At 40.5% G+C, this 22818-nt stretch overlaps 1 protein-coding gene across 4 annotated transcripts in view; it reads left to right on the top strand.

Annotated features, from left to right (window-relative positions):
* Positions 1 to 22818, top strand: part of RALGAPA2 (Ral GTPase activating protein catalytic subunit alpha 2) — a 489478-nt gene that overhangs the window by 204014 nt on the left and 262646 nt on the right. For all 4 annotated transcript variants that reach the window (XR_016314086.1, XM_089686528.1, XM_089686527.1 and 1 more), the window contains 3 exons: positions 2750 to 2943; positions 8025 to 8123; positions 11005 to 11160. Coding sequence is in view for 3 of the 4 variants with exons in the window: in XM_089686528.1 (XP_089542654.1) it covers positions 2750 to 2943; positions 8025 to 8123; positions 11005 to 11160 (449 nt within the window). In the remaining variant the exon portion in view is untranslated. The remainder of the gene's footprint in view (positions 1 to 2749; positions 2944 to 8024; positions 8124 to 11004; positions 11161 to 22818) is intronic.

Raw genomic sequence — 22818 nt, 5'->3', positions numbered from 1 at the left:
TTTGCCCCATTTTAGTGTCATTGGGTGAGAAAAATCAAAACCCATTGTTGATGTCACTGGGAGGAATTGTGCCCCACCTTGACGGGTGAGAAAAATTATAACCCATTGTTGGTGTCACTGGGAGGAATTGTGCCCCATAATTGTCGTCATTGGGAGAAATTGTGCCTATTTGCTGGTGTCACTGGGAGGAATTGTGCCCCATTATTGTTGTCATTGAGAGAAATTGTGTCCCTTTGCTGGTGTCAATGGGGCGAATTATGCCCCATTGTTGGTGTCAGAGGATTAAATACTGCTCAAGGGCCGGATAAAAGCAAGCGAAGGGCTGCATCTGGCCTCCGGACCGCAGTTTGGAGACCACTGGTTTAGATCAGAGCATATTCATGTGTTACAATGGCCCAGTCAAAGTCCAGACCTAAATCCAATTGATAATGCGTGGCAAGACTTAAAAATTGCTGTTCACAGACACTCGCCTTCCAATCTGACAGAGCTTGAGCTATTTTGCAAAGAAGAATGGGCAAAACTTTCACTCTCTAGATGTGCAAAGCTGGTAGAGACATTACCAAAAATACTTGCAGCTGTATTTGCAGCGAAAGGTGCTTCTAAAAAGTATTGACTCCGGGGGCTGAATACAAATGCACACCACACTTTTCAGATATTTATTTGTAAAAATTTTGAAAACCATTTATCATTTCACTTCACAATCATGTGCCACTTTGTGTTGGTCTATCACATAAAATCCCAATAAAATACATTTACGTTTTTGGTTGTAACATGATAAAATGTGGAAAATTTCAAGGGGCATGAATACTTTTTGAAGGCATTGTACATTTGTTCTTCATGGTCCTACTATATGAGAGCCAACCTCTCTTGCTCACTTCTGAGATGGACTATGACATTTGTAGTGTGCATAGAGCAGTGCACATTGACTGCAACTAGTGTGCACTGCTCTTTCCAAACAAACGGAAGTGAGGGGGGGAGAGGAAGTTTGGAAGCTTATGGAGGACAATTATTTTTCCTGTAGAATAAGGATCTTGTTTAGTGTCACTTTAAGAGATATATAGGCCCTGTTCACATCTGGCATTTTGGGATATCAGGTAGAATCCCTATTCTCCCCACAATCCCAAATTGCACTACAATATTGGCTAAACGCACATGTGTTCAGGTGCCATTCATTTTCAAAGCCACCTATTTAAATCGTGGCAGACTGCAGCAAGCAAAGCTTATTGCTCAAGGAGAAGGATCTTCTTTTGGGAGACCAGCTTCACGCAATGCTGTTGCTGCAATTGCAAGGCAAATTAATGTGGCCGAATCATTCCGAGTTTAGGTTCCATTGAACATGAATGGCACCCAAACACATCTGGTGTGTTGCCACTATTGCAGTCCTATTTTAGATTGCAGGTAGAATCTCAGTAATTCTGCCTGATATCCCAAAATGCCAGATGTGAACAGGGCCTTAGGCTATCATTGCTGACCTTTCATTTTAGTATATTAATTTCCTGTTGTCATGATATTGCTTGAGTACTTAACTGATGTAGAAATAGAACAAAGATTAAGAATTCTGTCATTCCTCCTTTGGCAGCTCTCTTATTGAAGGTAAGGCAACCAGCTCGATCAAAGTCTTGCATATTTTTAACTTTTTGTAGCCCTGTAACCATGGCATATTATGATGTGTGACTGGTTATATGCCCTATAATACAATTTCCTTAATGAAAATGCTGAGTTGTGTCCTCACACTGCAGTGGTCTGTGTTGGCAGAGCTCAGTAACGATCACACTCCCTCAACACATGTCCTCCCAAAGACTTGCAGTGCAGAGGGAGAGATAGGGGGTGTGTCTTAGCATTTCTGGGTTCATTGGGTCTAACTCTTGTGCTTATTGTGCTGTACAGTTATACTGTATTTTAAGTGCACATCTGCTGTAACTAGAAAATTAAGGTTACAACGGAAGGAGGGCATAAAGTCATCCTTTACAAATATACTAACCCCCCCCCCCAACTACAACATTAGGAGTGCCTAGTACAAATTTCCGTCTTGCTTGAAATTAATTTAAAATGTTTGTTTGCTAAGAATATCAGAACTCAATCCGGCCGGCTGTCTACTTTTCTGATATCACACACTAGCTTCAATCCATCCTCAGTTGGAGGTTCTCTACCTGGATTGTAATACAGATCCTTGTTCAAGTCCTTGTTCAAGATCCTTTTCCCCCCACCGCACTTTGGCTCAACTGATCTTCATAAATAATCATTTTAAATGAATTTTAAGCAAGATGGAAGCTTGCACTTGGCATTCCTAACTCTATACCCAGAAGTTGTTTGTCTACAGAGCAGTTTGTTGATTGTGACATAAGCCCAGAACGCGGTACCTACCTTGATCACAAGCTAAGGAGAGGAAAACACTTTATTCCGTATTGATTTGAATTAATTTCTACTCCCATTGGTTGAGTGTTATCACACACCTATCAGACCTAACTGGGATATTACAATTGCAGCAGTCCTTATTTTATTCCTTGCAGCATGTCGTATGCTACAATATGGCATTCATTTTACAATCTTACTGTAGAGCTTAGATTCCTGAGAACAGTACACTGCTGTTTGCACAGGTGTAATAGAAAACCTGCCTCCTTGTTTTGTATGAGTGTATATAAGTTTTATAAGGATTAGCCAGACAAACTGAAAGGTTTATAGCGTTCTTGATCTGGGAGTATTTTGTTTACTATATACTTGTTAGAAAAACTTTTTTTTTTGCTTGCAGACAGCATTGAGTGCCTTGCTGGAGACTGTAGCATCATAGCTGGAGGTAATCTGGCTGGCTGGCATGCGGACTCTGCGGCGGTCCTGTGGAGGAGAATCTTGGGAATACTCGGAGATGTAAACAATATTCAGTCCCCCAGAATTCATGCAAAGGTGTTTGGCTACCTCTGTGAGCTGTGGTACAAGTTAGCAAAGGTATGGCTTTATGTATATTAGCTGCTGTAACTTGCATACTGTACCCTTTTATCGGGAGAACGAGTTTCCTTATACTTCACCTTATACTCTCATGGCTTTATGTACCTCTGCTTTTACCTATGTGATATTAATCTGTATTTTCAATGAATATCTAAACATGTTTTGTCCAAGGTAATTTTCACTTTTAAACATGTCTTAGAAAAAAAGCAGTTGCATCTTGACTGGGCAGATCTGCTGACAGCAATCCTCCCTCCTTTCTTTTTCACATTTTTGTTAACTTTGTCTTATCATATATTTTGTCAACAACAGGTATTGCAATGCAAAAGATAAAGGACAGTGACTGCTTTACACAAATGATCCTTTGTGAATTAACCCATCATGTCTTTTGTCATACTACAGCTTCAATTTGCAAAACATTGTATTTTTAAAGGCCAATCCAGCTAAAATGGATATTTCAACTTTTGATTTTGTAGAGTTAAACCACCTGATAGCTTCTTGTGTTTCTTCAAGACTCTGTTGTGTTGTCTGCACTTGAGTTCCTTTGTCAGCAGCACACCTGTTGTGGCCATTAAAAGGGGCCCCACTCTCCTTAGATTTTTAATGTACATTATACTACGGAGAATGCAGCAACAGGTGCTAGAACAGGTGGCCATAAACACCCAAATCTGCCAGGTGAACAGGAACACAGTCCGGAATTAAGGCAGCATGATCTTGCTGTTGGCGTTTCCAAGACCTAAAAGAAGCCAGGGATGCCTCAGGTCACCAGTTTTCACTTACAGCGAAAATACAGATTTTGGGTGGACTGATCCACTAGTTAGTGGTTAAAGGATAAGTTCACCTTACTCAACATATTACATGTTACACCTGTTTTTAAGGTGTAACATGTTTGGCATCTAGCACCTCTCCCCCCCAATCCCCCCCTTCCTTGTGACAGCAGCTGGTGTATCTTCTCCATGTGCTCGCTGTCACAATTTATAAACCATGCAGCTGAATGGAATGCCTACAAGTACCGTCCAGCCTTTGCAGCTGATGGCTTGTAGTCTCAATGAACTGTGAAGGCGCAGGTGAGCTCTCTTGTAGTCTGTTGAGCTTCCTGGACTTCAGTAACTGCCTGTCTGTATCGGCAGTACAGGTGAACAGAGTACTGACAGAAGAGCTGGATATTGCACCCGCAATCTGCTGATTTGTGGGTGCAGTGTTTTCCAGGCTCCCAAGAAAAAAAGTATAATTGCATTTTTTTTATCTGCAAAAAAAAGGTGCATTTATTTTTATTTTTCTTTTAAGGTGGATTTATCCTTTAAATGAACCTAAACTCTTGAAGACATCTCCTGTGTGGCTTGTATGCTAACTTGCACATACTGAAATGTTATTATCCAGCTAGGTATTTATAAATGCTTTCATCTGTGAAAGAGAGAAATACATACAGTATGAATTTTTGTCTTAACCACTTCATGTCCGGACACTTTTACCCCCTTCCTGTCCAAGCCAATATTCAGCTTTCAGTGCTATCACAATTTAAATGACAATTGCGCGGTCATGCAACACTGTACCCATATGAATTTTTTAGCATTTTTTTGAGACAGATACAGCTTTATTTTGGTGGTATTTATTCACCACTGGATTTTTATTTTTTTTACTATGTAAATTAAAAAGTCCAAAATTTTTCAAAAAAGTGTTTTTCTTATAAAATTTTGCAAATAAATAGTATTTCATCATAAATCTTGGCCAAAATGTATTCCGTTATATTGTTAGTAAAAAAAAATAACCCAAATTAGTTTTAACCAAAAATTATAATTTTTAAACATTTTTTTGTAATTTTTTTGTAATTTTTTTAATTTATTTATTTATTTTTTTACATACTGTCACCCTAGAAATACTGTGTCACCATGGTGAAACTGTACTACTTGTGGGGGGTGATGAAGATTTTTTTTTTTTCTTTTACACTGATTGCTTTTACACCCATAAAGGATGTAAAAGCAATCATTTCTCCTTCTCTCTAGCTGCAGTCTTGCAGCCATTGAGAACTACTGAGTGAGCTGTGATTGGTCACAGCTTGTCACATGGTACAATGCTGTTGTGAATAGCCTTGCACCATGTGACCTCTGTGATCATTCACAGATCTCACACGTAGTAAGCAATGATGTCACAAGTGACATCTTGCTTACTGCTCTGCATGTGATCACTGATTGGCCAATCAGTGATCACATGATCGGGACCTCACACAGAGGTCCCGTCTGACGATCGGTGTTCCATTGTGTCCAGAGGACACAGCGGGCACCGGATCGCGGTGCTGCACGCTCCCAGGGAGCGCGCACAAGCAGGGTGCGGGGAGGCCGTTTATAAAGCACCTTATTTTGTTGAGGAAAAAAAACAGAACGGTCCCATTTTGTATATCCACCATCAATCATGTTGTCCAGCCATGCAGGTCCATGTCAATCACGTTGGACAGTGGTTGCCATAAGAAGGAAATCCGATGCCCACCAACACGCCCAATCACGACCCAAATAAAAATTGATCCAACAACTTGCGCAAGCAAACTGAAAGATTGGTTCTCATGATTGGATAGGGCTTCTGAAATTGTAGGAACTCATCCGTATCCAAGATGGTACTATAATAAGGTTCCAATAGCCTGTACCCCCTTTTTTCTGGGTATATTTAACCATATCAACCGCTCATGTGCTCAGACCTGGAATGGATGGCATGAAAGACCTAGAAAAGAGCTGGAACTCCCTGTGTGGGCCACTGTTTGATCCTGTCCGGAACATAGCTTTAGCATCCCCACCCCACCTCCAATCCCACCCCTTCTTTCCCTCTCCTAATCTTCTCCTCTTCTGCACCCAGCCCCCTTCATTCTGCCCACCCATTTCTTTTTTTTTTTTTTATATATATATTTTTCTTTTTTCTTCTTGTTTCTTTATCATTCTTCTTTCTCCACTCTGAACTTATTTGCATTGCGGGGTTTCCCCTGTCTTTGTTTCTAGCCAGGTTGTATGGGACCTATCTACTGTACAGTACTGTACTGCAGACAGAAGAAAGTGCTATTCCTATCATCACTTGCGATCACATTATTTTTCTTACCACCTGGAATATCCAGGTGAGGTGTGAATAACTAATTTCATGATCTGCCATGTACCCCCCTTATCAATTCAAAGTTCATGTGGGGGTAGATCTCCCTCTCCTGCATTTCATGTTGCCTCTATGTCTTGTGTAAGTACTGATATTTTTCACTTAATTGTTATGTTATTGTTTTTCTATAAGAGCAAAAAAAAATTTGTGGAATAAAAGTTGACCCAACAAAATGTGTTTCTTTAGGTGTGTTATTGCTGTAAATGTGTATAAGACTCTGGGCCACCTTCTCCATTATCAGTCTTCTATAAAGAAGAGTAAAAGTGAGAAGAATTGTGTGATGAAGTACAATATATAATAAATCCTGTATTATAATAATAATGAAGTAAGATTTAATTTGCCTCAACATGTAAGGATGTTTGCAAGCTATGTGGCTTGTTGGAGCCTTGCTAGTTTAAGTTGGGAATGATTTTCGAGTGGAATGATGAACAATACAAGTAGAGATCTGTCACTGCCATCATCCTAGCAGTGATTTCAGACACTCCTTTGTACGATCAGCTGGAGGCAGCACTTCACAACACTTGCCAGCTTGTAAAACACTTTTAAAAGTTCCATTTGGAGTAGCTGAAAGCCACATGTACCTTCTAATCCATTGTTTGGGTATTGCTGATCAACACAGGAGGGCCTGAGTCCCGATAGCTTTTCAGATATACATAGCACACCTCAAATGAACTGTATTATGCTGCCTTTTGGAGAACTTTCCCTAAAAGTGAGTGGCCTAGAGCTTTGCATTTAAACTGGAAAAGACATTAATGTAGTCTTCATGGTGCAGAGAAAGTCTGGATGCCAATGTTCTTTTATGGTATCTTTAATGTTCACGGTTTCTTTCTTTGTTGAAAATGTTAATACATTTAGCTGTACATTATATATACTGAACAATAACTGAATAGTCAAAATAAGCTTCCTCTTTTATGTCTAAAGTATAGTAAAACGTAATTGTGCACTATATGTTATTGTGCTTTGCACATTGTGATTTCTCTTTGCATTGCTTTACTGACTATGACTGTACATGGCAGTATACTAATGCAATATCCTGCTGTCATTCTTGGCTCCTTTGATTAGGAGCAACATCTTATACATTTTTCCTGTTTTCGTGTGGCGATTTGCACTAGCCGCTGCACAGTGGGTTATCTGGTGTTAACAAAACTTTGGGATAATAATGCAATATTCCAAACTTAATGAGTGCTGTAGACTGCAACTATTACCACAGTGAGAAGCTGGTATAGAGAATTCAGAGCAAAACACTATTCACAAAGCATTTTAGAAAAAACTTCACTTATCAACAGACATTCCTTGTCTAAGACACCTGGGGGTTGATGTACTAAAACTAGAGAGTACAAAATCCAATGCAGCTCTGCATAGAAACCAGTCAGCTTCCAGTTTTTTTTTTGTCAAAACTTAATTGAACAAACTAACGTTGGAGCTGGTTGGCTACCATGCACAGCTGTACCAGATTTTGCATTATCTAGTTTTAGAAAATTAACCCACTGGACACTTCAAGCATGTGTTATATTGAAACATATTGCATATCAAACACTAGATGGCAGCATTAAATAACGTGATGCAGTTTCTGAATGTTAAGGTATAGATAGATGATTAGTTTATATTATAAAAATGCTATTTTTCTATTGTTTAAGGCTGCATTCATACTTGAGCGTTTTGCAGCTTGAAGCTTGAAGCTCCAAAAACGCTCAAACTTAAAAAAATCAGTTGTTCTCTATGGTGCCTGTTCACGAGATCAGGTGTGAACAGGCACCATAGAGAACAATTGATTTTTTAAGTCTGAGCTTTTTTGGAGCTTCAAGCTACAAAACGCTTAAGTGTGAATGCTGCCTTTATAGTATTTAGGACTTCATGAGAGTATGAGGACATATAAATATGTATTATGTGTACATATAGAAATGAAGAAAGGAAAACACACACATATTTAGCTTTACATTTGTTTTTCTTTTCAGATTAGAGACAATCTGTCAATCAGCCTGGACAATCAGTCTTCCCCTCCACCTCCCGTTTTGATCCCACCTCTAAGAATGTTTGCATCTTGGCTGTTTAAAGTAAGTACTTGTACATGGATAACAATATAAACATTCCACTGTTTGATATTATGTCCTAAAGCACATTTATGAGAAAAAATGCACAGTGTTATTATTATTATTTTTTTTTTAATAAATTACTGGTGAGTACTTCAGAACCTTGTATCCTTAACCACCTCCCGCCTGCCATATAGTCCAATGACGGGCGAAAGGTGGTTCTCTCGTTCTGGGAGGACGTCATATGACGTCCTCCCATTCTCACTGCGCATGCGAGGCTCAGGGAGCATGGAGTGCGGCGATCGGCGGTGCGCTATGTCCCTTGGACACAGCGAATCACTGATCTACAGAAAGAGCCGAAGATTTTGGCTCGGTCATGTGATCAGCTGTGTCCAATCACAGCTAATCACATGTAAACAGGGAAATTCTGGTATCGGCATTTCTCTCCTCACGAGCTGTCACGCTGACAGCTCGAGAGGAGAGGAGAGCCGGTAATCGGCATTCCGCGGAGGGGACATGTACACTGATCATCAGGGCACTGATGATCAGTGTGCCCTGATGATCAGTGTGGCCCCAGAAGTGCCACCTGTCAGTGTCCATCAGTGCCAGCTGTCAGTGCTGAACAGTGCCACATGCCAGTGCCCATCAGTGCCACATCAATGCCACATATCAGTGCCCATCAGTGGCACATCAATGCCACATATCAGTGCCCATCTGAGCTGCCTTTCAGTGTCACCCATCAGTGCCAGTCAGTTCCACCTATCAATGCCAATCAGTGCCACCTATCAGTACCAGTCAGTGCCGCCTATCAGTGCTGCCTATCAGTGCTGCTTTTCAGTGCCCATCAGTGATGCCTGTCAATGCCCATCAGTGCCACCTACCAGTGCCTCCTCATCAGTGCCCATCAGTGCTACCTATCAGTATCCATCAGTGCAGCCTATCAGTGCCCATCACTGCAGCCTCATTAGCGCACATCAGTGAAGGAGAAAAATCACTTATTTTAAAAATTTTACAACAAAAACGAAGAAAAAACGTTTTTTTTTAAATTTTCAGCGGTTTTTGGTTTGTTTAAGAAATAATAAAAACCCAGAGGTGATAAAATACCACCAAAAGAATGCTCTATCTGTTACAAAAAAATGATAAAAATTTCATATGGGTACAGTGTTGCATGACCGCGCAATCGTCATTCAAAGTGTGACAGCGCTGAGAGCTGGAAATTGGCCTGGACAGGAAGGGGGTATAAGTGCCCTGTAGGCAAGCGGTTAAAGAATAAGTTCACCTTTTAACAAAAAATAATACATGCACAGTATTTTGCAGGTAATTGCTCCTGCAGACCTGTCAGTGTATGTGTGTGCCCATACACCTCGTACAGGCAAGCATATACTTACTGACAGGAAGACTCAATGAACTTCAATGGCGCTCCACAGTGCCATGGTAGTTCATTGAGAACTACAAGCTGATAGTCGCAAAGGCTGTTGGTACTTGTAATGTTCTCATTCATAAAATACTGTGAATGAGTGACGCGGCCATGTGGCTGCGTTTTTTTTACATTGTGACAGCAGGGCAGAGAAGTTCCCCTGCTAGCTGTCACAACGATGATCGGGGGGTTATGGGAGCTGGTCCATTCATAATATGTTACATGCTACACCCTGAATATGGGTTTAACATGTTACTAAAGATGAACTTATCCTTTAAACCATTTAATTTAGGCCCAGAAAATGGAGAAATTGGCACACAGTACATATATGTAGAAAGTACTCAAGGTCGGACAACATGTCATCAGCAGACACTACATGTCCTTTTGTACAATATTTGAAAACTTCTTTTTGGGATTACTAAATTTAGAAATAGAAAATAATTCTAATGCTTACTTGTTTGCATGATTAGTAGTTAAATGTAAAACTCTAAATTTGTAAATGGTACAGAATATGAACTGTTTACCAGGAACAAGTGAATATTGAGTGGTTTTCTTTAATTCAAGGCTCATACATACATGACACTAAATAGTTTGCTGTGCTTCTGATGCCTTAGAAGAGGTTCCCAGTGGCCAATGCACTAGAACTTTGAGTGGTATGGTTTCAGTATATAAACAATTGCATTCAGTGCTGAGCTCCTTAGGCAGCCTCACCACTTGAAGGATGAGAAAGCATTCTTCTTCCAAAATTTCTCATTAGAGCATTCAACTCTTGTATGTTAGAGACCAGATTGATACAGATAAATGGAAACATCTCATTGTTGACCAGAGATGCTCAGTCACTTTGAACATTATGATCCCAAGAGTCAGTGTACCAGTTTCTAGGGCACTAAGAGTGAGTTGGCATTTGTTTGGAGACATATATATATATATATATATCGATCTCTATTGAATGATTTAAGTTCCTGGCTATTTGGAAACCACAGAAATGTAATAGTTTGAGCATATAGGGTCTGGGAGGCAGACATTATGTGGAACCCTTACACTGGATGCTATATCTAAGTTTAGGATCTAAGGTTTGAGGACCTCCCCCTTTTTTCAGGCTGTAATGAACATATGTGGAGGTGTATCTTCAGTATGAACTTTTTTTAGTTTTGATAGAACATAGAATATTTTGAGCCCCGTGAGGTTTTTTTTTTTTTTTGTCTCGGGAGATTTGTCTTTACCTCTTGTCCTGGAGACATGACAGAAAATGAGTGAAAATCATTTTTTCTCTTAGTTGTTACCAGAATTGACACCCTCATTGAAAGATTTCCCATCAAAAATAGAGAGGATCCACACCCTATCCAGAACTAAAAACCAAAAATAAAAAATAGCTATAGATACATTTCAGTTTGCATTGGTTTACATTTCTGGCATGCGGTTTGATTTTTGTTTTTATGTTTTTTGTTTCATGTTTAATAGTGTGTTGTTTGTTTTGTTTTTTTTCAGGCTACTACCTTGCCAAGTGAATACAAGGAGGGCAAACTGCATGCCTACAAGCTAATCTGTGGTATGATGACAAGACGGCAAGATGTTCTACCAAACTCAGATGTCTTGGTTCAGTTTTACCTAGTTTTACATAATGGACTCAATCATGAAGATCAAGTAAGTGATAGTCGATTGTACCATGTTTTATAGCATTATATATACAATGTACACAAACACACACAAAATACTGCCAAACTGACAAACATTTGTGAAAGAATGGGTCGCTCTCAGGAGCTCAGTGAATTCAATCATGGCACTGTGATAGGTTGGCACCTGTGCAGTAAGTCCATCCATGAAATGTCCTTGCTACTAAATATTCCACGGCAACTGTTAGTGGTATTATTACAAAGTGGAAGCAACTGGGAACTACAGCAACTCAGCCACGAAGTGGTAGGCCATGTAAAATGACAGAGCGGGGTCAGTGCATGCTGAAGCACATAGTGCACAGAAGTCATGAACTGTCTGCAGAGTCAATAGCTAAAGATCTCCAAACTTCATGTGGCCTTCAGATTAGTACAACAACAGTGCATAGAGAGCTCCATAGAATGGGTTTCCATGGCCGAGCAGCAGCATCCAAGCCTTACATCACCAAGTGCAATGCAAAGCATCGGATGCAGTGGTGTAAAGCACGCCGCCGCTGGACTCTAGAGCAGTGGAGATGTGTTCTCTAGAGTGACGAATCACACGTCTCTGTCTGGCAAGCCGATGGACTGGTTTTGGTACAGAGAATGGTACTTGCCTGACTATATTGTGCCCAGTGTAAAGTTTGGTGGGGGGGATTATGGTGTGGTGTTGTTGTTCAGGGGTTGGACTTGGCCCCTTTGCTCCAGTGAAGGGAACTCTTAAGGCGTCAGCATACCAAGACATTATGGACAATTGCATGCTTCCAACTTTGTGGGAACAGTTTGGGGATGGCTTTTTCCTGTTCCAACATGATTGCACACCAGTGCACAAAGACATGGATGAGCGAGTGTGGGGTGGAGGAATTTGACTGGCCTGCACAGAGTCCTGACCTCAACCCGATAGAACACCTTTGGGATGAATTTGAGCAGAGACCACCTCATCTGACATCAGTGCCTGACCTCACAAGTGCACTTCTGGAAAAATGGTCAAACATTCCCATAGACACACTCCTAAACCTTGTGGACAGCCTTCCCAGAAGAGATGAAGCTGTTATAGCTGCAAAGGGTGGGCCAACTCAATATTGAACCCTACTTTTGGCAATAGTGTGTATGTGTGCACGTGTTTGTGTCCGTGCGTGTGCGTCAGTGTCAATCAATATTCCATTGGAAGTCACTGCACATTATCCAGGTAGTATCTGCCTAAAGACCCATGACTGCCCCTTCTGCCTTCTTTGTTTGTGACCCTACTGGAATGTTCCCACTGGAGAAATTTCCCTTCACATTCCCATCCATCAAGAAGTGAGAGGAAATATCCCTGATTGGGAGGCAGATCACATAACATGACACAGATTCTCTCAGTAACCCACTCTTCCTGATGAAGATGCAGCAGGAGATTTTTGGATAACCAGTATGTTTCCCCCTATCAACCCTGTTTACATGTTCTTTCTACCTAGAGTATTTTTTTTTTCTTTAGGTAATAAATCTATCAGTACGTTTCTGTTCTGTTTACAAGTGTAGCATAAATGTCATCTTAAATTGATACATATGCATGAGTGCTCGCTTTTTATCTTTTAATACAAATAAACATTTATACGTAATAATGATATGCAAAACTGGAAGGCAGGAAAAGAAAGTTTTTAGCTGGAGTTAGGTTTTAATGCATATGTGTGAATGATTTACTCATCAATTATGGATAGCTCAAGATAGTTGTAGATGGAGGTAGGTAGACAAATACTATACCAGCCCTATAATTTCAGTGTGAAATGACCCTTTTCAAAAAATCATTTTTTGTCTGGAAAATGGGACAGTGGCTTAAAGGATGAATTGTTGAAATTTGAACATATAATATATCTAAATAACATTTACATATTTTTCAAGCAATGCACAGAAATTTAATTTTCATGTAGTCAACTACCTCACACAGTGTATAACTGTGACTGCTGATTCGCTTCACTGCATCATCCTTTGGCAGCACAGGAGTGAAATAGGTGAGGACCTTGATGCCTAATGAAGCCCTATTATGAGTTTTGATGAGGAAGGAAGTGTGGTCACACACAGATCTCTTATTTGTTTTCATGAGTGGTAGGCCTTATTTACAGAGGCAATCGTGGTGCAATAAAGACATGCATTTGAACTGTGGTTTTAGCACCCCTGCCCCCACAACCATCAGGCTGCATATTATTATTATTATACAGTATTTATATACAGCGCCAAAAAGTTTGCTCAGCGCTGTACATTATAGAGGCGGGGACAGTACATGAGACAGTACAGTAACAATACACGAGGGGTTCGAGGGCCCTGCTCCTTGGAGCTTACAATCTAGGAGATTAACATAGCTAGTGTCCATGTTGGTACATATTTCTGTGGTTATGTGGTGTGGTGAAGATTATAACACTGCTATAAGTGACCTATTCAGTTGTAATGTACACAGCTGCAGCACAGAGCTTTAGGTGTTATCTACAGTAGCTAAAATAGGTATTCAGGAGGCTTCTGAAAAAGGGATTCCCACTGTCTTTTCAGAGGGGCGGTAAACAAGGCCTGGACACTTTGTTTTTTTTTTAAAGGAGCAGTTGTTTTTGATATCTAGATTATATTCTGCAAGTAGTTTAGAATGAAATATGGCTTAAGGTAGTTCTGTTAAAAAAGAGACAAAGTAAGCTAGGTGTGCACTTGATAGCCATTCACCTGCCAGGGAAATGTCTAAGGGTAGGTCATCTGCCCAGGGCACAAAAACCTATTGGAAATTTCCAATGCTAGTCAGTTAAGTAACATAGTGTCAGATCTCTTGTGTCATGCTTACTCATTTGAAGTCTTTAAAGAAAAAAAAAAAAGCCTTTTTTCATAAAAGAGGTCAATATAACCCGTTCCTGCAGTAATGTCAGTTTTCACCATTTGGAATGCAGAGGACAAGCTCGCTTACCTAATGTCACTTCCTGCCAAACACTGTGCCCCCCATAGAAGTGCTTTGCTCCAGTTTTCTGCTTCACGCCTAACTCTTGAAAACATTGCCACCTTTAGCGTTAGGAACCTTTTAGTCTCCAACAAGAGAGTATTAGTGTTAAGGGAAGCTTACAGGAAAAAGCAAAACTCTCACCTTTACTGTCTACTGCATAAAATCCTCAGATGTTGTAAACTTTATTTTGCATTCTTGCCTTCCTCTTTTCTGTATATAGTACTGACACCAGGTTTCATCTGGATTTTTGTCATTTTTTTCGCCCTCAGGTAATTTTGGAGATTCTACTGAGAGGGCATGGTGACTTAAGTGACTATTGACACTCCCTGCAGTAAAACACATGCATTTTACTGCATGAAAGTGCACTACAAATAGAAATTCCATGCTTTCCTGACTGGTTCACATCTGTGTACTGCAGCTTATCGTGTAAAAGGGAAACTAGAAGGACCTATGCATACTTAAGTGTGTTTGTTGTCATGTGTGTCTCATAAGCCAGTGCTTAAAAACCATACCTTGCTTTTAAACACTGGTTTATGAGACATGTGTGATATACACCTGGGGTGTTGCTGTTTTTCCAGCTGCTGCAGGGAAAGACTTGGTTTACTGTGCACTGATTATTGAGATGGTGTTTGTTAATATGTGCACTGCAATATGTGTATGTAAATTTGAATATATTCAAAGTCAGCCATTTCGATTTTAAAATGAATTACATCTTCAATCATCCTTCTGTGCTCTTAGCTGTCAGAACATATCTGATACAAGCCCAAGTGTTAATACTGCTGAAAGTGAATTCATTAGATGAGTGTCTCTTAACTGCATTCACTGTCATGTAATATTCAGTAAAGAAGATCATTTACACTGCCTGCTTTAATTTTAGTAATTGTAGTACTTTATAGATTGTAGTTTAGAGTTTTACACATCAGTATTAGGGGGTACTTATATTTCCCTTCTTTCCTGGGATTTGGATACATTTGGGTCATACTGCTGCTTACAAGAGGTTTGGACACTGGCAAACATATAACACCTCCTTTGCCTAGCATGATTCACTTTTTGCAAGTGTCCTAAAAAGTTGAATGCCTTTTATTCTGCTCTGCTTTACTATCTTTTTTGTTAGCATTCTTTTCTTCCTTGTCGATGTTTTCCTCTGTGACTTTAACCTCCCTGGCGGTATGATTATTTCAGATTTTTGGTGCTGAAAGCGGTACCATTATTTTGCATGGAAATATGTAGTTTTTTTATTGTAGGCTGTAATTTTTAGGAATAACTCACTGAAATCTGTCCGAACAAGAGTCTATTAAACATCCCAGGTATGATAAAATTTGAAACACGAAATCATAAATTATAATTTAATAAATAATCATAAAAAATAATAATATAATAATAATACATTTAATTCAATAATATAATCAAACCAAAAACACTGAAATTTGAAATAGTGCCAAGTTCGTACATTGCTGAGCAAAGTCGCAAAATCGTTTTTAGTGTCTGATGACGAATTTCCCCACGAATCATTATCACTCAATTCTGCAAGTGGTTCTGATTTACTATTGCTGTTCTCTAGTTGATCTAAACCCGCTTTTGACCTAAAGGGACACTTTTTGGACGCCATGGACGTTTCTCAGTTTCCAGGCAGAGAGAACAGACAAAATGCAGGCAGGGCACAGGACAATATGTATGTGAAATGGGTTGAAACAGCGATGTTTTACTATGAAAAATGTGTTTTGAAAAAAAATGCCAGTTTTAAAAATTTAAAAATTTCCCGCCGGCGCCCGTACGTCCCGACGTCACAGGGACCGGAATACAGAAGCCGGATGCCAACATCGGCCGGAGGAGATGGCCGGGGATGCTGCAGGGGACACATCGCGGGAGCGAAGGACAAGGTAAGCTCTGCAGGGACTCCCTATGCAGCGCCGCATGGTAAGCCCGAGTGTAGCTCGGGGTTACCGCTTTTGGCACTGACATTTTACCCCGAGCTACACTCGGGAATTCCGCTAGGGAGGTTAATCAAGTTTCCTCCCTTCACCTATGCTTGAGCTGGTATAGCAGCTATCCTCAGCAATAGCCTTAGAGTCCATACTCATACTCCAATGGCCTGCATGTGCAGGGCTAACGTGGAATGTGACCTTTGGACATTGGGCTCTGCATTGTGATGCTTTCCTGACCTGAGTGTACTGTGTTAGCCACAAAGCACTGTCCAGGTCCAGAGCCATGGAACAGCACGAGGTGCAAGTGAAGACTTGCTTTGTGATTAAGCTGATTTGGGCTAAAGCTCTGAAAGCTGGCTCACTGTTTATAGCACTGGGAACCTTTCCAAATTACATTTGCTTTATTTTGGCAGGGGTAAAGGCAAAGGGATCAGAATGTCATTCACTGGGTGAAGCAACATGTGCTATGGGCTCTTTTTCCTGCCATTCAGCTTGGCCCATACTTATAATGCACCATGTGTATCTCAGATCTATTTCCACTGTCCTGCTACAGTGACTTGGTAACCTTCCGCCACCTAAAACCATCATTGGCACAAACTGTTTGGGTTTACGTGTACCAGAGGCCTTGCCTCGCATTGGGCCTCATTGCATTGCTGCTATGTAGTGGCAGCTGGTTTTTGCTAAGGCAGAGAGAGGAGAGTCCTGCTGCCACAGGTGACTTCAGCTTGTTCTCCCCTTGTGGTTTTGGGGGCATTTACTCTGTATCTTTAGAGGGAACTGGCACCTATAATCTGGAACTTGGGACCCTTATGTTTATAGTTCTCATTATGGGTGTCTTCCTCAGCTCTGTCAGGTGAAGCCAAGATGCCCCCCCATGTCTACTGGAGCCTTCATGACTTTTTTGGAATTTGTGCTCAGCTACTGAGGCACGCTGCCTGATGTTGGTACAAACATGCCTGATGTAGGACACAGCGGATTACCGATCAACGGAAAGAGCCGAAGATTTCGGCTCGGTCATGTGATCAGCTGTGTCCAATCACAGCTGATCACATGTAAACAGGGAAATGCCGGTTATGCTGACAGCTCGAGAGGAGAGGAGAGCCGGTAATCGGCATTCCTCGGAGGGGACATGTACACTGATCATCAAGGCACTGATGATCAGTGTGCCCTGATGATCAGTGTAGCCCCAACAGTGCCACCTGTCAGTGTCCATCAATGCCAGCTGTCAGTGCTCATCAGTGCCACCTGCCAGTGCCCATCAGTGCCACATATCAGTGCCTACCAGTGCACATCAATGCCACATATCAGTGCCCATCTGAGCTGCCTTTCAGTGTCACCTAGCTGTGCCAGTCAGTGCCACCTATCAGTGCTGCCAATCAGTGCCGACTAGCAGTGCCGCCTATCAGTGCCTGTCAGTGCTGCCTATCAGTGCCGCCTATCAGTGCCATATATGAGTGCTACCTTTCAGTGCCCATCAGTGATGCATGTCAATGACCATCGGTGCCACCTACCAGTGCCACCTATCAGTGCCCATCAGTGCAGCCTATCAGTGCCCATCACTGCAGCCTCATTATTGCATATCAGTGAAGGAGAAAAATCACTTATTTACAAAATTTTAAAACAAAAACTAAGAAAAACTTTTTTTCAAAATTTTCAGTTGTTTTTGGTTTAGCGTATAAAAAACCTAGAGATGATTAAATACCACCAAAAGAAAGCTATATCTGTCTTAAAACAATGATAAAAATGTCATATGGGTACAGTGTTGCATGACCGCGCAATTGTCATTCAAAATGTGATAGCTCTGAAAGCTGAAAATTGGCCTGGGCAGGAAGGGGGTATAAGTGCCCAGTAGGCAAGCGGTTAAAGTGTATTTAAAGCCAAATCATTCCTGTTTTCAGATTTAGATAGAGTTGAGGAAGGGTTTGAAATCCTGTCAGGGGCGTGATTCAGTTTGTGTCTGCTGCAGAGCTGTTCCATAAGGTAAAAATCAAAAATTTAGAGTGATCACCATAACAGGAATAGAGGGGAAATGATTGCCTAAAGACATAAGGACAACTCTTTGGTGTCACCTGTCCAAGAGGAAAATTCCTTCTCTTTGAAGAGATTCCCCTCACTTCCTATTGTGTCTTTGGGACAGCAAGTGAAGGGAGGTGTCTCCAATGGGGCACTGAAGGCAACAAAACAAAAAACTGACTAGGGTTTTAACTGTTCCCTCCTCTCTCTGTAGCAAAGAAAATATTTTTGCTTTAAATATACTTTAAAATGGTTTTAATTGGCCTATGATTAGTTATGGTTATTATGGCAAAATTGTATTCTCTATCTAGTGTCTATACGGTACATGATCACAAGTTTTAATTCTGTAAAATATTTGAATAAAGTGTTACTAAACCCACAGTAAAATCAGTCTGTATATGCAGTAAATCATGCTTGTTATACTCACTGTGGAACCCAAGGGGTTAATCCCCTGCATTGTTTAAATATTGTTTGATCCTGATTTCTCTGATCCTCCCCTTCTTCTAGTGTCCCCCTCTTTTCTCCTGATAAGACATATCGTGTGGAGACTCTGCACATGCTAAGTTTAGTGTGTATTGCTAGAGAGTTTTTTTTTTTTCTTGGGAGAGTGCATGTGATCAGCAAAGGTATTTAGTAGTTTATATTTACTAAAATAATTGCATTTCCATGTTGTGTGTACTGTGGGAGACCAGATAAAGTGAATGCAGGGTCCAGGGTTTAATAACATTTTAAAGATACATTTTTAAGGTGGAACTAAATGCAAAACTGTTTTCCCCATTTTGGATAGTGTAAGGGAGGATCATAACATCAGTAAGATTTATTTTTGCCATCTTGTGTCCTATTGGGGAGATTGTCCTTCACTTCCTGTCCCAAAGGCAAAACAGGAAGTGAAAGAAAATAACTCTAAGGTGAGGTAATTGCTGGTTGTTACCAGGGTCACCCGAACTAGTATTCCCATTGAAGGATACAAGCACTATTCTTGTTCTGGGGACATCCCAAAATTTGTATTATCTTTTACTTTCAAAGATAACAAGACAAATAGAGAGGATGAATCTCCCTAATGGGGGCATCGACAATAAAAAAACAGCCGGGTGTCCCAATCCCTCTCCACTCTGTCCAAAGATAAAAAAAAAAAAAGTTTTGCCTTTAGTTATACTTTAATATGCAGTAAATGATCATACTCGTTTAATTATTTGCATAGAATGCAAAAGCAGCTGCTCAGACTAGATCCTTATTTTTAGTGAAATAGTGAAGTGATTTAGCTGCCTTTCTTTTTTAGTTAACAGGTTGGGTGGGAAAAATGACTTTCACTGAAAAGAAAGACATGAGGGGATAGATGGTTAAATGCTTCTGTTGGGATGTAAACAGAATATTCTTGTTTGTCCACTAGGTGGAGCTCTTGTATGCCTTTATTTTTAATTTTGTCCAGTCTTGTCTTCCTAATGCAGGATGCATTTGTGTCATGGCTTCCATCATGCATCTAAAAAAGAGGCTTCTTCCTCATTTTAGGATAGTGTACAGAGCTATGCAAATCATTTTATTAGGCAGCCAACACCATCAGTCAGCCTACAGCACAGATACAGCCTGTGTTTATAGAACAGGTTATTCCAACTAGCATACAGCTGCATACAATGCAAGCTATAAAAATAAGGGCTTTGAGGAATAGGGCTTATGGAGTACTAAAACAGGATAGCAAGCTGGGGCAAAAAGAGCTAAAAGCTCTCCGTCTAACTCACTGCAAAGTATAGAGCCATGATGTACATGGTAGCCGTGTAAAGGGTAACATCTATAACCATGAAACAGAAGTATGAACGAGCTGCAGAGTCTATGGTGCAGCCTGTATTCCAGGCCACATGAAAAAGGAACATTCATTAGGCCTCCATTTATTCAACTTACTAATTATCTAAATCACCTTTTGCCTGGACAGTAGAAACTTTAAAAGCTGTTCAGTCAAGGAAATGAAACCTGGAGAAACTTGGCATTTATTGCAGAGATTTACAGATTTTTTTTTCATAAATAATTCTATCATTCCCTGCCTGAGTTGTATTCTACTGGATTACTAAACACCTTCCTCTCTCAGGCAGAATTGACAACACTGCCTTGGATTTCCATGGAGCAATGGCAGTGTTTTTGGGCTCATCCACATGAATGCCTGAGGAAGGGGGGGGGGCTCAACCCCCAACTCCCCCCTTAGGGCTAGTTCACACCACAATCTCTGTGTTCAGCGTGCATTTCCTCATGCACATTTACAATTTTAATGTAGTTTCAGTGCTCCTCGGTGTGTTTTTTTTTTTTTTTTAATATTTTTTTAAATATTATACTTACTACCGTATCGTTGCTGCATTTGTCCCCCGATGGTTCTAAGGGTGAGAACTGAGCGATCAGACACCGCTGATCGCTCCGTTCTCTCCCTCTGCTCTGAGCAGATAGTCGGGACTGTTACAAATTGTAAAATCATTGTATAGTGTATGGCCAATACACTTTCTGCCCAATTTCCTTTAGATTTACCTTCAACTATGTAGCACAAGGGCCTGCCTAATTGGATACAATTGATAGTGTTGTTTAGGTTTGACCTCATATTATATGGTTTTTGGTAAATCTAAAGCAAATTTCTCAAGAAAATTGTGTAATGTATGGCCAGCCTTAGTCTCCAGTGCTCTGCTCTGCTCTGCCCATCCAGCGCTCACTGGAGTGCTGGACTGTGGAGGGGGTGGGAGGATCTTCCTCTGGCTCTCAGCGAATCGCTGAAAGCCTGAGCCAGGTGCAGGGCCAGGGAACTGGGTTGATTCCAATTTTAAAGTCGGGATCTTTCCCCAGCCTGGACAGGTGGCAGCTAACAGTGGACTTTAGCCTGCTGTCGGCTGAAAATGGGTCACAGGAGGGCAAAACTAACTGCACTCTTGTAATCCACAGGAGAAGTACAACCAACCGAGCTTTGACTGTACTTCTCCTTTTAAGGATTTACCTTTCTTTTATGTACTTTCTAGTACATTTCTACATGTAGATTGCTTTTCAGGAAACTAAACAAACTAGTATTAACCACAAGTGTTGGACAGATGGAGAAACCAAAATCGCATAGTAAACATAACATAAAAAATGCAAAAAAGTACTGAATATATATTTTATTTACTTTTTTTTCTCACCTACCTTTAGACATTTACTTAAAGGAGAAGTAGGGCCAAAACTACTTCTATGGTTCACAGGACTGCACTTCATTGTGCACTTCTGTGACCCATATTCAGCCGAAAGCGGGCTAAACACCGCTGTTGGCTGACATCACTGAGCAGTCAAGGCTCTGGAGAGATCCCGACTTTAAGGTCTGGATCCACCCAGATTCCTGACCAGCAGCTGGCTCAGCCTCTCACCGTGCTGCTGAGAGCCTGAGTCAGCTGCTCCTGCCCCCTCCACAACCCAGCACTCCAGTGAGCACTGGAGGGGCAGAGCAGAGAGTGATACTGGCTCTCTGCTCACTGAGGACTGTGCAGTCAGTGGTCTTTGATCGCTCAGCTCTCAGTGTTAGAGGCAGCGGGGAATAGCAGATTTGGACCGATGCTGCATCCATCTAGTTAAGTTTCATTGATTGTTTTTTCTTTAATTTCCTTACTTCTCTCTTAACTGTGAGCTTTTATAAACTGTCTATTGAGGAGAACAAAAAAGTGGTCTTTTAGTCAAATAACAGTTCATAGAAGGAAAGGCTTGCAATGCTCGGATAGATATTTAGTGTAAAAAAAAGTTTCAACACCTCCCTGAATGTTTTTATGAGAAAATTGGTATTTGATACAATAATGCATACAAGTTATTAAATTGTCCCTGTCACAGTTTGCACAAATAGTCATTATACATAGCATTCAATCTGTTTTCCTATAAATAATTGTATGGCTTGGTTTCCATATTGACATCATTTTGAATTTATATTATAACTAGTATATCTAATGTAGATTTGTGCCTTACTCTTTTTCAACATAGCTGAACTGAGACAGCAACCTTTCTCCTCCTCCTCTTTCATTGAAATAGAAGGTTATTTAGAATCCTAAAGCGTGTACTTTGTAAAATGCTGAAAGAAGACACTGGAAGAATGTCCTATGAACAGATGGCCACAGTTCCAGCAAAGACCAATTAGAGTTTAGTCTGCATGTCATGAGTACACTTCAATATGAACAAGGTGTAAGGTGATAGCTGCAAAGAGTACTATTTAGATGAGAGAAGGGTTGCCTGAAAGGTTAATTGTGACCTGTTTACTGTTATTGGGTCATTAGCAGCAGATGCTACAGATTTTCATTACGTGTACTTCCTGCCTAATAAACCCATATCTGCATTTCCTACTTTTTTTTTCACAGTAAACCAAACAATTTGAAAAGAAAAATATGAACAATACATTTCTGTACATCTCTGGACTAGTATACTTATTATTATTATCATTATACAGGATTTATATATCACCAACAGTTTACGCAGCGCGTTACAATCTAAAGGAAGACAGTTCAGTCACAATACAATAAAATACCAGAGGGTTAAAGGTGCCCTGCTCATAAGAGCTTACAATCCAATCGATGCAGTAAGGTATTGGGGGAACATTTCTGGTGGTGTAGACAGAAATTTTATGCCAGATTTGGGAAACTCGTGCTCTAGTTTTATCATTAGTACCGACATGTGCAACATATTCATGCAATTCTTATTTGTGGCACTTTTACTGTCTCTTGCTACTGACAAATTCAAAAGGAAATACTGCTATATGGGTAATGAGGATCGTGGGGGTAAAAAA

The sequence above is a fragment of the Staurois parvus genome, unplaced genomic scaffold (assembly GCF_062004578.1).
Source record: "Staurois parvus isolate SC_StPar_1 unplaced genomic scaffold, SC_StPar_1.0 ptg000401l, whole genome shotgun sequence".
Taxonomy (NCBI): domain Eukaryota; kingdom Metazoa; phylum Chordata; class Amphibia; order Anura; family Ranidae; genus Staurois; species Staurois parvus.
Note: the sequence above shows the minus strand (reverse complement) of the source record. Positions and strands in the feature narration are given on the sequence as shown.